The sequence below is a fragment of the Canis aureus genome, chromosome 2 (assembly GCF_053574225.1).
Source record: "Canis aureus isolate CA01 chromosome 2, VMU_Caureus_v.1.0, whole genome shotgun sequence".
Taxonomy (NCBI): Eukaryota; Metazoa; Chordata; class Mammalia; order Carnivora; family Canidae; genus Canis; species Canis aureus.
This window is the reverse complement of record NC_135612.1, coordinates 27,617,317-27,633,344: the sequence shown is the minus strand read 5'-3', so window position 1 is coordinate 27,633,344 and position 16,028 is coordinate 27,617,317. Positions and strand designations below refer to the sequence as shown.

The window sequence follows — 16,028 nt, the reverse complement described above, 5'->3', positions numbered from 1 at the left end:
CCATCACTGTTTCACCCATCCCGCCACCCCTAGCTGGTAACAATCAATTTGTTCTCTATAGTTCGGAGTCTGTTTCATAGTTGGCCTCTCTCTTTTTTCTCCCCTCTGTGTTCGTTTGTTTTCTTAAATTCTACATATGAATAAAATCATATAGTATTTGTCTTTCTCTAATTCTACTTAGCATAATACTCCCTGGTTCCATCCACATTGTTGCAAATGGCAAGATTTCGTTCTTTTTTTATGGCTGAGTATTTTAATTTGGAAAAGTAATTTAATTCTTCAGTTATAAAAAAATAACAAATATGAATTTACGCATTTAATCTTCTAGTTCATAATATTTGAGAAATCTTTATGCATCCATCCTGCTTGTAATTGAAGCTTAATTTCATGACTTGAAGGTGGAAGAAAATACTATCTTCATGTGATGATTCTTACATTTGAGATAAAATGGGTTCTTTTAAAATTAAAATATTGATACTTAATGCAAGCTAGATTTTTATGAATAGAAATGTATTTTACTTTAAAAATTAAAGTCTCTGAAGATAATCTGTTCTCTAAAATTAATTTATATGTAGTTAAATATTTCTTGGAGTTGGTGGTAAATTGCCTTCAAGAAGCAAAATTATTCTCACAGATGCTAAGTTGAAGACTTTTGTAAACCTTGAGGTAAAAAAGAATAAAGTGTGAAGTTCCGTGTTTGTAGGAAAACATCAAGTTTAGAATATTTTAATCTTGGATTATATGCAACATCTTAAAACTTTGTGAATATGAAATTAAATTTCCTGCTTTGGTGGTTGGTTTGTTAAATTGCACAGTGGGTGTGTATTATTTTAGTTACTTGTGTTCTTTTGAATATTAACCACTTGTAAAGTGTTGTGTGTGATGTGATCCAATAGCTTGGCATATGGCATTCATCTACTAAAAGAACACAGGCATACCTTGGATATATTGTGGGTTCAGTTCCAGACCATCACAATAAAGCAAATATCACAATAAAACAAGTCAAGTGAGTTTCTTGGTTTCCCAGTGCATATAAAAATTATGTTTACCCTATAATGTAGTCTATTAAGTGTACAGTAGCATTATGTCTTTTTTTTTTTATTGGTGTTCAATTTACCAACATACAGAATAACCCCCAGTGCCCGTCACCCAATCACTCCCACCCCCCGCCCTCCTCCCCTTCTACCACCCCTAGTTCGTTTCCCAGAGTTAGCAGTCTTTACGTTCTGTCTCCCTTTCTGATATTTCCCACACATTTCTTCTCCCTTCCCTTATATTCCCTTTCACTATTATTTATATTCCCCACATGAATGAGAACATACAATGTCCTTCTCCGACTGACTTACTTCACTCAGCGCATTATGTCTAAAAGAATCATGTTACCTTAATTTAATAAGACTCTTATTTAAAAATGCTACCCATTATCTGAATTTTCAATAAGTCATAATCTTTTGGGTGACGGAGAGTCTTGCCTCAATGTTGATGGCTGCTGTCTGATTGGGATGATGGTTGCTGAAGGTTGAGGTAGCTATGGCAAGTTCTTAAAATGAGACAGCAGTGAAATTTGCTATATCAGACTCTTCCTTTCACAAATAATGTCAGTAGCATGTGAGAGCATTTTTATACATAGTAGAACTTTTTCAAAATTGGTGTCAATCCTCTCAAACCATGCCCCTGCTTTATCAACTAAGTTTATGTAATATTCTTAATCCTTTGGTGTCTTTTCAATATTGTTACCAGTAGATTATATCTCAAGAAACTACTTTTTTTTCTCATTTATAAGAAACAAGAGCTATCCGCTTAAGTTTTATCATGAAATAATAGCAATTTAGCCACATCTTCAAGCTCCACTTCTAATTCTAGTTCTCTTGCTATTTTCACCGCATCTGCAGTTACTTTTTTACTAAAGTCTTGAACCCCTCAAAGTCATCCATTAGGGTTGGACTCAGCTTCTTCCTAACTTCTGTTATTACTGATATTTTGACTTCTTCCTATGAATCACAAATGTCCTTCATGGCATCTAGAATGGTGAATCATTTCTGGAAGGTTTTCAATGGCTTATGCCCAGATCCGTAGAGGAATCACTATTGTGGCAGTTACAGCCTTACAAAATATATTTCTTAAGCAATGAGACTTGAAGGTCTAAATTACTCCTTGATCCACGGGCTACAGAATGGATATTGTGTTAGCAGGCATGAAAATGACAATCTTGTTGTACATCTCCATCAGAGCTCTTGAGTTGACCAAGTACATTGTCAATGAGCAGTCCTATCTTGAAAGGAATTTTTTTCTGAATAGTAGGTCTTAAAAGTGGACTTAAAATATGTTGTAAACAGATGGGCTGACATCCAGGCTTTGTTGTTCCATTTGTAGAGCACAGCATAGTAAATATAGCATAATTCTTAAGGGCCCTAGGATTTTTAGAATGGTAAATGAACATTGGCCTCAGCTTAAAGTCATTAGCCCCTAATATGAGAGTCATCTTGCCTTTTGAAACTTTGAAGCCAGGGCAACTAGAGAGTTCTCAAAATCCTAGGTGGCATCTTCTTCTAGTATAAGGCTGTTTCATTTACATGGAGAATCTGTTGTTTAATGTTATCCTAGCTAGATCTTAATAAATTTCTGGAGTTTCTACGTCAGCACTTGCTACTTCACTTTGTGTTATGGAGATGGCTACTCTCCTTAAGCCTCATGAACCAACCTCTAATAGCTTCAGACTTCTCTTCTGCAGCTCCTTCACTTCTCTCAGCCTTCATAGAATTAAAGAGAGTTAGGGCCTTGTTCTAAATTAGGTTTTGGCTTAAGGGAATGTGGTGGTTACTTGGTCTTCTGTCCAGATCACTGGAACTTTCTCCATAGAAGCAATAAGACTGTTTCACTTTCGTATTCATGTCTTCACTGGAGTGAACTCCATGCTCTTTTCATTTCTAGAAAGAACTTTTCCTTTACATTCACAACTTGGCCAACTGGTCCAAGAGGCCTAGCTTTTGGACTCTCTTGCCCTTCACCATGCCTCCTTCACCAAGCTGAGTCATTTCTAGCTTCTGATGGAAAGTAAAAGATGTGCAACTCTTCCTTTCACTTCACTTGGATACTTCAAGGCCATTGTGGGATTATTAATTGGCCTAATTTCAATATTGATGTATCTCAGGGAAAAGAGAGGTCCGAGGGGATGGAGAGAGATGAGGCAACAGCCACTGGGTGGAGTGGTCAGAACACACACATTTCTTAAGTTTGCCATCCTGTGTGGGTGTGGTTGTGGTGCCCATGAACAATTGTAACAAGAACATCAAAGAGCACTGATCACAAGTCACTATAACTCATATATTATGAGAATTACCAAAATGTGATGGAGACAACAAAGTGAACAAGTGGTGATGGAAAAATGGCACCAGTAGACTTGCTCAACACAGACTAGCCATAGACCTTCAATTTGTTAAAGATAAACCCACAATATCTCTGAAGTGCAATGAAGTGAAGCTCAGCAAACCAAGGTTCGCCAGTACTATGACGGTAAACTCTCATGAATAAATGAAATCTTATAAAATAAATAAAATGCCTGCTTAGATTCTACTGGCTCTTGTAAGTACCTTTTTTTTTTCTCTTTTATAGTGACAATTTTTTTTTTTTTTTTTAAGTAGGCTCCATGCCCAATGTGGAGCCCAACTCGGGGCTTGTACTCATGACTCATGACCCTGAGATCAAGACCTGAGCTGAGATTGAGTACGATGCTTAACTGAGCTACCCAGGCACCCCCGGTGCCAAAATTCTTGAAGTCTAGTAATTTTTACGTAGGCTTGGCATTATTTCAGCTATCTCATCTCATTTTTAATGCCTTTTGTTATCTTGTTTTTCTCAATAGCATCTTCACTTTCCTTGTCCTCCCATATAGACAATTTCCTTATATCCATATATGGACTCCTCTCTTGGTTTGTGGGTGAAGGGTTAGTGGGGTGGGGGTGAATATGTGGAAAGTAGTGTTGGAGACTCACACACATGAACACTTTTCCTTTTTTTAATCCCCGTGTTCTGTACTTGCTATCCTGTTTCTCTTTCTCCTTTCACTACCAAATTTCTCCTACCAGTAACTGTACTCTCTGTATCTTTTTCTAAACCATCTACTCACATCTTAACTCACGAGTATTAAACCTGTACTTTCAAAGGTTAAACCTTTCTCCTGCTGGATAAATCAGTAGTCTTTTAAGTTTAAATTAAATTTAAAATGACCTTTGTGTGATATTTGATATTGATCACCTTTTTTCTTTATAGTGAGGTTTTTTTTTAATAATTCTTTGTTCTTTAACTTTTTAAAAAATTTCCCTATGGTAAGGTTGGGTCCTTGACCCTCTGTCATTTTTCAGAAATCTTACTGTTGTGATTTAGATTTAATGTACGTATGCTGATGACTTTGTTTTCAGTTATCCTCTCACTTGAATTCAACCTTATTAAAGAGTTCACAGCTATATAAAATATTTTATATGTATATATCAAATAAGAGATTAGGCTTCACAATATGCAGTTGCTATTTTATAGGTTAAAAACTCATAAATATTGGCAGTTTCATATAGTTCAACCTAATATAAAAATTGAAGTTCTAATTTTAGTAATTTCTTGTTTATATGTACATTTAATGTTACAGAACCTTTTGATGGAACAAATACAGCCAGAGCTGTGCATGAGAAGCAGAAATTTGACATGATCAAGGATCAGTTTTTAAAGGTAAACAATGCATTCGATTAACTCTAGAAGCATTAGTGAAATAGTATATGCTTTGAAAATGAAAACATGTATTTATAATAGGGACAGAATTGCCCTAGTTCCTATGTTATGAAGACATGAATACAGCACAATAGGGAATTTATTACTTGATAGATACACTTTTCCTTCCGAAAAGTCTGACTTTTCATTCACATGGCTTTCACTTTGATGGAAGTAAGCATTTCCTTCGTGAGCCAATTAAACTCTCAAAATGAATAAAACCTAATGGACTCATTTCTCTCCTTAAAATTTCAAGGAACTTCGTGTAGCTTTAGAAGAAAGCTGAGTTCCATGATTTTTCTTCTGCATACCCCGCTGTAGAGCACCTTTTTATCTTTGCTTATATTTTGAGAAATTAAAAAAAAAATCAGTGTGTATCTTTGTATAAACACACATTTTGTATATGTAAACTTCAGCCATACATATAAATACATATGTAAACATATGAATGTAATATATATAATAAATCATTTATTATTTAGTTCTTTAGTCCGCAGTATGAATTTATTCATCAGTGATTTTGTTAGGTGTGGTCTCTTTCTTCAGGGAGTTCCACAGTACAGTGTAGAAACACTTTGATGGAAATATAAACTATAAGACATTTAGGAGAGAATGCTTCATTGAAGAAAAAGATCAGTGAACTATGAAGGTCATTTCAGAGGAATATTTTTTCATTAGAATGTACTTTATTTGATGATAATTAAAAATGCAAGTGTGTCATACTACTAGCTGTCCTTCACATTAGGCCCTCTCAGTTTGTCAGACAGAATAGAAATTTAAAATTAATGGAATTCTGTAGGGCAAAACAAATCCAAGAGGGACTGTTTTTGTCTATCACGTTAAATTGAGAACTCAAAAATAGCGTTGCTACATTGTTGATACATGAGCTTTCAATTAGGATTGATTAGCTATAAAACCAATACTTTCTGTCAGTTAACTGACATGAGAATAAACTACAAAGATGTGCAGTTACCAAGTAGTGAGCCAGATTTTTAGCCGGTGAATAAGAATTTCAGTCCCTCCCCCCCCCCTTTTTTTTTTACAAGTTATATTTACTCTTCTTTTTCGGAAGTACATATAAACTGGTTCATTAGAAATTTTACTCTCTCCTTCATTATACTATACTATTTTTGATTGAAAAAGCTTACTAGATGCAAACTCTTCAGCTAAGTAATTGAAGTAATCTTCTCACACCTTCTCAAACTCAAAGGTTTTGTCTTAATTACCTTGCTGTCCTAGATGAAATTGTTCAAATCTGTGAATAAATGTTAATGTTGTCAGTTGTATCTTTTTGTACCACCTCTGTGTCCATTTCTTTTTCAATGAATTGGAATCATGCAGGTATGGGGTTTTAAAATAATTCTTTCTGAGGGTAGAAACAATACTTTTTTACTATATTAAAAATTTGGAAGATAAAAAGTGCACTTATATTTTATGTTTTAAGAATGATTTTTCTTTCTCTCCCAGTCATGGCACAGATTGAAAAACAAAAGAGATTTGAACAGTATACTACCTTTAAGAGCTGCTATCCTGAAAAGATAACTGGCCTCTATTTCTTAATAAATTCTTCTGAGAAATAAAGAACAATAGTAACATCATAATGCTTTTGTTTACCTCCATCATGGTTTCTTTTTAATTGTTCTTGTTTTCATGTTTTATTTTTAAGAGAACATACTTATATAAAGATTACATATTTTATTATGACATTTCCTAATAAAACCCTTTGATTTAAAGATGTATTTTTGAAAATGTTTACATTGATTAGTAATATTATGGCATGAATTTTCAGGAGATCAGATAAAATATTTTTGGGGGAATTATCTGAACAAATAAAAGGTTTTTGATATAACTTCAATTATACTACATACTAATACTGAAGAGATGTGTGGAATTTGGGGAAGGGACTGATCTATACATAATGTAGAACGTACAGTAAATAGTTCATTGCCTGTCTGTTCTAGTAAAGTGAAGATTCAAGCCAGTTATTCAGTTACTTGAAGCAAAATGAAATCTGTTATTTCACTGAAATCTTGCTGCAGAGGCATGAAATACTGGACAATTGCCTTAAGTCTTCACTTGACTCACCAGGATAGACTGAGGCTTTGAGTGTGTCTATATTAGCTTTTCATTAGTACTTCACATGCTTTTGATGTACTTTTGAGGTAGCTTTAAATTTTTTGTTGAAAACAGTACATTTTGCACTGTAGTAATATGAGCACTAACTCTGTATTGTTCAGCAGTTAGTAAATTGTTTTAAAGAATTAGTTCATTGTAGACATTTTGAGATTATAAGTTCCCTGTGCTTTATGATAGTTTAGTGCATTGTGCACTTTTACTTTATTTCATGTTTTCTTTTATTTTCCCTGTGACATGAAACAACCAAAACGGAAAGATCAAAGTTGAGATTATATCCTATTGATTAGTATCAGATTTTTTTCTGTATACAATTATAGGATTGTAATCTAAACTGGAATTTTTAGGCAGTAAGCCACTATAAAATGTTTTAGGTAAGACGTAAGATGATTATAAAAAGCTTAATGTTTGTAAAGCTAACTTTTTTAGTATTTTTTTTCCATATGAAAAAGTAGTGGTGGCTGCTAAAAAAAAGCTACAGTGTTTATTAAAGGTTGTTTTGGTTCATGTAAATATTTGTAAATTGGTCAGTGCCTGTACATTGAAATATGAAAAGTAATCTTGAAAACGATTTTAACTTTTTCAGAAGGACTGTGTACAACTTCTTTTAGACCTGCTGTAGCAGTTTGTACCTCTAATGTCTTTGGGTTTTTTGCAGACCAATTCAAATGCTAAGACTTTTGCTTTCTTTGACTTGTAAAGGTGCATATTTTCATTTTCTTCTCTAAGTTTAAATTTTTGTATGATGTCAAAAGGAATAAAGTTTATATATGGAAATTGTTGATGTGTTTTGTTTTTTTTCTCGGCTAGCATTTACTTTTGAGATGAGATCGAGGCTGTAGTTCCCAACTAGAGCTGAACTGAATATAACTTTTGTGCTTGATAATTTAGATTATACAGACTATCTCGGAATTGAGTTCATTCTTGGTTAAGGCAGCTAACCACATCAACACTCTATTTCTCTGGTATTATTAGGAATGAAGCTTTCCACATAGGTGAATTTTTTTTTAGATTATTGATGTTTAACACTTTTGAAGCAATTGAACTTCACACATCAGTTCTTGGAAATTTTTCTAAGGTATATACACTGTGCAACTCTTTTTTTTTTTTTTATCAGAACGTATTGAGTATAATTAATATTCTAGTGAGGACTCTGCCAATCATTAAAAACAACAAAACATAGTCCTACTACTGCTCTGTGGTAATACTGTGGTAGCCCTCAGGGATGTGTAAGTGCTTCTGCAGTATTGGGACATTTCCTAAGAAAGCTCTAGCATTCATGGACCGTGGTATGGACTCTTCTACTGTCACTGTCTTCTCAGCGCTCAGTGCCATGCCACCTTCCCCCCATTTTACTGTGGTTACTTTTTAGCTATCTTGCTCTGACACATAGATTAAGAATTTAATAAACATATACCCATTTCTAAATCACTGAAGCCTATCTTGTGATAGCCAAGTATGTCAGATAAGTGGGCTGTTAATATATGGAGAATTTTTTAGACTTTAAAATTATTTTCAGTTTGAATTACTTGTGTGGTGAATAATAAATTATTTTCTATTATTAATCTGGCCATTTCTATATATTTGCATGCATTGTTAAGAAAGGAGCGTTAGAAAGTTAAAGATGTGTAATCTGTACTGCAGTTCTAAATTTTGGATTTGTCTGAACTAGGATCTTTGCAAATAAATCTTGTTGACTTTAAATTAGTGTTCCCAAGAAATGTTGAGTTAAATGGAAGGAATATACAGTGGCTGCCTGTAGTTTTGATTAGTGTTTAACAGATTCCCAAAACTGTGATTGAATTTTTGTCCTAGGTGAGCAGTCATTTGGGATTACTAGTTGGATAAGACTAGCTCATGTTAAGATAATAACTTGGTGAACCTGGTTTAATGTGGAAAACTGGGCCTCTCTCTCCTTCTCATACACACCAGCTGATTACTTCTGTACTATATCTGAACTATCTGCAGTTCTTTGCTTACAGACTCAACACATCCAAGCTACTGTAACTGGTGAATACTACCTATGTTCATCATATTTAACAACTCCATGAATAGAATTTGCTGTAATTAAAAATAAATGTTGGCTATTCTAGACAAAAAATCATCCTCATGAAAAGACTATACTTAATGCGCTAAGTACTTTGCTTGCTTCTGGGCTTGTAAGAGATGGGGATGGTGGGGAAAAAGATGAGTAACAAATTTACAAAGTGTACTGAGGGAAAAAGAAACATAATTTGAATATAGGATAATGGAACTTGAAAGAGGGGTAATTAACTTAACCTAGGCATTTCAGAGAAAGGTGGTGATCTTGAATGGAGAGTTATCAGGTCGATAAACGTCGGAAAAACCTTTCAGGCAGAAGGAACTGTGTAAATTAAGGCACAGTGGTGTGACTTGATGAATGTTGGGAATTCTGACTTCGAGAGAAGAAACCAGACAAATGTAGGCTGTTCTCCAGTGTTCATCCTTGAGCGTAGAGAAGCCATTGAGGGGTTTTTAAGCAGGGGCAATACTATGATCCAACCAAAGGTCTGAATTTCAGACAGAACTTAGACTTTGGCCAACGTGAGGGAAATTCTTTCTTTTGAAGGTTTTTAGGGGAGATAAAAATGTCCTGGCTGAACAGTCAGCAGGCCACTGATTAAGAGAATACACTGTTAATTGATTTGCAAACATAAAAGCCAGTAGGGAACGAGCAATGGTTGAAAACTGGGCCCTTGAAAATGGCAGATCTGGTTTTGGGTCCCGTTGGGTCGCTATGCTAAGCAGGGACCTTGAGCCAGCCAGCGTCGCAGGCTTTGCCGGGCCCGTTTCCGATCTAGAAGGTCGGCCTCGCGCTTCGGCGGGCCCCGCAGGGCTGGGAGGGTGAGGAAAGCAGCAGCGCTGGCGGAGCGCGTGCACCGCGGCGGGGCGGGGGTCCGCCGGGGCCCGGGGGGAGGGGGGAGGGGGGAGGGGGGAGGGCTGCCGGCCGCGTTCGGCCCCGGGCAGGCCGGGCGAGGGGAGCCGGGCGGCCGCCCCTGGACGCCGTCCATTTAAGGCCCGGGCGCGCCCGCCCCCGGCGGGAACCCGAGCTGCCCGCGCGCCCGGCGGCCCAGACGCAGGCGGAGGGCAACAGCAGGCGCGGGCGGCCGCGGCCCCGGCCCCGGCCCGGCGGAGCACGATGGCGAGCGGCGGCGGCGCGGACGGCGCGGACGGCGCGGACGGCGCGGACCGCGACGAGGAGGCCCCCCGCGGGCCCGCGAGCCTCGAGGGGTCGGAGGGCGACGAGTCGGAGGAGGAGTCGGAGGAGGAGGAGGAGCCGGACGCCAGGTGCGCGCGCCTCGCCGGGGCCCCGGCCCCAGCCCCGGCCCCAGCCCCTGGGCCTGGGGAGCCCCGCGCGCCCCCCGCCCGCCCCCCGCCCCCCGCCCCGCGCGCCCCGCGGCCCCCCCTCCGCGCAGCGGCCGGGGCAACTCGGGGCCCACTCGGGGCCCCCGACGGCGGACCTCGCTCGGCCCCGGGGCCGGTAGCTGTAGGAGGGCTGCGGTTCGCGGCTGCAGCTCCACTGACTGGGGAAGAGCAGCAGTTTCCATAACCCCTGTCCTTAGAGACCCTCCCTTTCCCCCCCGTGGCCCCAGATGCCAGCACTTCAAGGAATGTGATTACATCAGGTAATACTGTATAAAAACAGGGCTCTCCCCCTTCCATGTCCCTGCCTGCCCGCCTGCAGGCCCTACAGCGAGTAGGAGTCCCCTCCTCCCTGGGTCGGCTTCCACTCTCACACATTCTCCTTGCATATGGGGTGGTTTTTTGTTTTGTTTTGTCAGTGATGTCCTTTCCTAAACCTATTAATACCAGCAGACGGGCCTTGTGGGCGGCGGCCGTGCACTATTTCAGAGTGCCCCCCCCCCCCCACCCCCCCCTGCTCGAAGCTACAGCTGCCTCCAGCCAAAGCCAGCGGGGCTGAAGGTGAAGTAGCCCCTAGGGTGGCACTGATGAAGGTGAGCGGTCGCTCAGTTTAGAAGTCTGGAACGTTGCTCACATATTTACCTAGTAACTGCCAAGTGGGGAGTAGTAGGCACAGTACCTGCCCTCAAGGACTTTATGGAAGAAGTCAGAGAGCAATTCGGGGAGTATGAGTCGGTGTGCTAAATAAATGAGAGGGGCAGGGAGGCCAGGCCTCGCTGGAAGCTTGGAGGAGACCGTAGATCTGTGACAGCCTTGACAAGTGGGCATGACCTCAGCTTTAAGGAGCAGGCTGGAGATGCAGAAAGGAAAAGCAAGAGAGAAGCTACCTCCGGGAAATGGAACAGAGAGTAGTGACCTGTGATTCCTGGGCAATGCTGAGAACCGGAATCTGCCAATCCCAGCCTATAAAGGTTATAAAACCTTTTCCCCTTCGTGGTGTTTAGGATCCTTGTATCTTTGCCCGACCAAAATTTACCACCTAGAGATTTTGAAAACTCATTTACTCTAAAATGTGAGCAGCTGACAGTGATTCAAAGCACCACATCAGGGTTGCATTGCCTCTTGACAAGGTCAAGATCTTCAGGTAAAGATAGGATTTGTCTGCAGTAAATTTCAGCCTGCCCTGAGTACAGATGGTAAGTAGACATCAGGGCAAGAGTCAGAATTAGTAGAGTGAGGGAAACGAGAGAATGGGGTAGGACAGACCATCACACTTTTTAAATTTGGACTTGATGATATGGGTAATAAATAGTAAGCTTGTGAGAAAGATTTAGGAAAACAGACTGGAGTTATGGAAGGATTACTGACAACAGATTGGAAAGTTGGTTTTGGGAGGACTCAGATCAGAGAGACAGTAGCAAAGAGAAAGATGTCTAGGGATTGGACCATGGTGAGGGCCAGGGGAAAGGAGGTGGGAACCATAGCTAGAAGTAGAGCCATGTCAGTGGGCAGGACATCCTAAGGGAACTGGGAGTCCTCCACTTTTTTGCTACCCCAAGGTGTTGTCAGAGATCAAACCATTTTGTTGTAAGTTTACAAATATGGCCTAAAGTTCCTTTTCTCTTCTGAGGCTAGAGATGAGAACTTGGAATCTTCTCTAAAAGATGGGAGGTAAGAATGCTGTCTCATCATTCTTTGCCCCTTCCTCTTGGCTCTTCCACCAAAGTTTTACAATTGTAAGAGAGCCCACTCACTCTCTGCTAGTCTTTTTTTTTTTTATTTTAATTTATTTATGATAGTCACACAGAGAGAGAGAGAGAGAGAGAGAGAGAGGCAGATACACAGGCAGAGGGAGAAGCAGGCTCCATGCACCGGGAGCCCAACATGGGATTCGATCCCGGGTCTCCAGGATCGTGCCCTGGGCCAAAGGCAGGCACCAACCGCTGTGCCACCCAGGGATCCCACTCTCTTCTAGTCTTAGTGCTGAGTGTTTATGTATGGTTTCTCATTTTAAACCTTCCAAGGAACACTATGTGATGACGGTTATGTTATAGATGGGGAAACAGGCTTTATTTAATTTACTGAGGGTATAAGGCAAGTCATTGTAAGAACCTGGAGGTGAGCCTGGGTCTGCTTCCTCCAAGCCACTGCTGGACTTTGAGCACCTCCCTAACTTTGCAGGAGACATCCTAACTGTAGGTGAAAGCGGTGCAACTTCCAAGTAGCTTCTACCTTGAAAAAATTATTAAACGTCATCTCTTTGCATCATAGTGGGAGTTTTACCCTATTTTTGATGGAAAAGTTGTTTGCATTTTCTTGGAGGTTGGAACCATTCTCAGAAGTTAAATTACAAACAGATTAAAAAAATTTTTTTTAGAACTTAAAAAAAAAAAATTCATGAGAGATACACAGAGAGAGGCAGAGACATAGAGGGAGAAGCAGGCTCCTCATAGGGAGCCCGATGTGGGACTTGATCCCTAGACCTGGGTTCATGCCCTGAGCTGAAGGCAGATATTCAACTGCTGAGCCACCAAGGCATTCCAAAACTGATTTTTTTTTTTTAAACTAAGAGGCCATAATAGTAAATAAGTGGATATGGCCTAATAGTAACAGGATGATTGATTATTGCATCTCCTTTACATGATATTACTAAGCCATTATTAAAATGCTAATTAAGATTTCTAACAATATGGGAATTATGTATATTAATATGAAAAAATGTTCATTGTGTACTTTAGAATAATCTCACTGTAAAATAAATATATATTGGAAAAAGGCTTAAAAGGTTAATAAAGTTTCATAAAAGGTTAATAAAGGTTAACATAATAAAGAATATAATAAAGGTATGGTAACCTTTATTAACCTTACAGTTAAAAAAGGTTAATAGTGGTTGTCTCTAAGTGATGGGGTAATGGTTGACTAAAATTTAAAAAAATATTTATATGTATTTTTTGTTTTTTCTATAGTGGATAGTGCATTTTATTGTCAGAAAAAATAAACTGGGGCACATGAGTGGCTCAGTGGTTGAATGTCTGCCTTTGGCTCAGGTCATGATCCCGGGGTCCTGGGATCAAGTTCCTCATTGGGCTCCCTGCATGGAGCCTGCTTCTCCCTCTCCCTATGTCTCTGCCTCTCTCTCTGTGTCTTTCATGAATAAAATAAAATCTTTATATAAAAAAAAATAAACTTAAAAATTCAAAAGACACAACTGTAATCTGCTTGTAAACCTTTTCTTTACACTTTCAGGGATGGTATATGGAATTATCTATAGCCACCTTTCTGAATCATGGAAAAAATTCCCTTTAATTATAAAAATGCTTTTTTAGTACAGAAAAGCTTTCCATTACACATGCCAGTGCTTATGCTGAATCAGAGAACTATCTTTCCAATAATATCATTTAATGATACGAGTATGATACATGGCATGTAGAAGCCTGAGTTTGAATCCTATTAGCCATTCTATCATAGTCAAATTCCCCTCTGAGCCTCAATTTTGCCATCTGTTAGATGGTAGTAATAATTCCTAATTTATAAGGTGTCACAGGATTAAATAAACTTATGTGAGTATGTGTAAGAGTACTTCCCTTTAGTAAATTCCCAATAGGTTTTTGTTTCTTACCTCCCTTCGAATGAACCATCATTGGCAGCCAAGCTTTACCTTTTGCCTATCTTCATCAATGAGATAAGAATGATTGTCTCAGTTTTTAATATGAGTAATGATCCTATTTCACTTGCGCATTCCTATATTCATTCATTCCCTATATATTCATGGAATGCCTACTAATTGCCATGGACCATGCAAGGTGCCAGGGATACAAAAATTACTAAGAATCGATTCCTGTCCCAAGGTGTTCACATTCTCATTGGAGAAACAGAAAAATATAATTATGTCATGAACTGTTATAAGAGATTAAAGTAAAAAAAGGTCTGTGTGAAGTACCTCAAAGTAGGAATAAAGTCCTGGGATCCATCCTGCCTGGAAGGACTAGGGAAGATTTCATCAGGAGTCTCTGGAGCAGGGTATTCAATTGTAATGAAGTGCCTAGAGAGCGAATAATTAGTGGATATCAGAAAAGGATTTTTGTGTTGCTAAAACTTCATACAAAAGTTAGATGTAGAAAGCAGCTCTATAAAATCCACAGGATTTCACAGCTGGGGGAAACTTTAGAAACCTCTTTTCCCAGCTAGTTTTCTTGCAGATTCAGAAACTGAATGTCAGGGGACATTTGTTCAAAGTCACACAAATTTTTAGTGGTGGAATTGGGACTAGACCCAGGTGCCTGAGCTCCAATCTAATGTTCATTAGTTTATTCATTCAACAGATATGTATTGGACTACTGTGTGCCAGACACTTTCTAGGCACATAGGATATAGCAGTGAACAAAAGGACAAAGTTTCTACCTTCCTGGGAGTGACTTCCCAGTTTGGGGAGACAAACAAACAAATAAATATATACTATGCCAGATGACAATAAGCGATATGAGGACAAATACAGCAGGATCAGGGTTATGCTGTTTTGGAGAAGTTGGTGAAGAAGGTCTTTCTGATAAGGTGACGTATGAGCAGAGAATGAAGGAGTGAATGTTCTAGGAGAAGGGAGGCAGGAATATGTGTGGCTTGTTTGAGGACACAAGATCAGCTTGCTGGTACAGAGTAGATAAGGGGGAGAGCGTTGGGAGATGAATCTAGAAGGTAGGTGGGTTGCAGATTGGGTAGGGCTTTATAGGCCATTGTAAAGACTTCACATTTTATTCTGAGTAAAACAGGAAGTGGTATTTGGTCCACATATCACTCAAGGTTTAAAACAAGAAAAACATGGTGATTGCAGTATTTCACTAAATAGTAAGGGCCTATACATTCATTAATCATATTTATTGAACACAGACTGGTGCCAAACACGGTGCTAAATGTTCCAAAGGTATGGTCTATGCGGAGGGAAATATGTAAATAGGCGCTCATTATTTTTGCATTTTTCTGACTGGAGACCAGTGAAGCCTGACTTTTTTAAGTCTTTCTGACAGATCACTTGGACATTTTTCAGTATTTTTGCTTTGGAACATTTTCTGTTGTTCAATTTTAATTTCTCTGTTTAAGCACAGAGGGTTTTTGCCACAGCAGTACCCACGACTTAAAAATCATCTTAAATTGCAGTTCGTCAGTGCCTGTATAAAGTAGGTCTGTCCAAGCTGATAGGATTAAAATTGTTAGCGACATGTGCATTTAACTAATCATTGTAAGAAACAAAACTTCTGGAAGGTGAAGAGAGTTGGTAAGGGGTTTTTGTTATTTGTACAGAGCACTCTGTTTCCATATATCTATTTATATGCTGTCTCTCACTGCTGTGCTTACCCAGGTGTTTTGACAAGTGTGTTATTTGAGCCAACCCTCTTTTGAGGTCACTGGAAAGAGCTGAGATGGGAGGGGTGACTGCTCAGGATGCCAGAGACTGAGGGAGAGCCAGAAACTGAAGAGCTATTTAAATGTTGGCTGCATGGGTATTACATGCCCTTGGATAGAGTTTGACTCATATAGGTAATACAGCAAGAGTTGGATTTTTTTTTTTTTAAACAACGTACCTATTAATGTGTGGGATATATTGACTACAGAATTTCGCAAAAAGAAATGTGTCTTGTATTTCCTGTATATTCTGAACCTAGGTTTAATGAAGACTCAATTCAGACAATATAACCAAACTCCTCTTCTACCAAGAAAACTTAGAGAACCAGGTATAAGAGAGTGGATGTGGTTTGTAC

General features: G+C 39.1%; 2 protein-coding genes across 3 annotated transcripts in view; both read left to right on the top strand.

The window, feature by feature from the left end:
- Positions 1–7,668, top strand: part of TENT2 (terminal nucleotidyltransferase 2) — a 62,758-nt gene extending 55,090 nt beyond the window's left edge. For both annotated transcript variants that reach the window (XM_077866949.1, XM_077866955.1), the window contains exons 14-15: positions 4,640–4,719; positions 6,226–7,668. In XM_077866949.1, coding sequence (XP_077723075.1) covers positions 4,640–4,719; positions 6,226–6,300 — 155 coding nt within the window. In that variant the 3' untranslated portion in view covers positions 6,301–7,668. The remainder of the gene's footprint in view (positions 1–4,639; positions 4,720–6,225) is intronic.
- Positions 7,669–10,080: 2,412 nt separating this feature from the next.
- CMYA5 (cardiomyopathy associated 5) overlaps positions 10,081–16,028 on the top strand; it is an 89,541-nt gene continuing 83,593 nt past the window's right edge. Inside the window, exon 1 of the mRNA XM_077866935.1 lies at positions 10,081–10,200. The gene's annotated coding sequence lies outside the window, so the exon portion shown is untranslated. The remainder of the gene's footprint in view (positions 10,201–16,028) is intronic.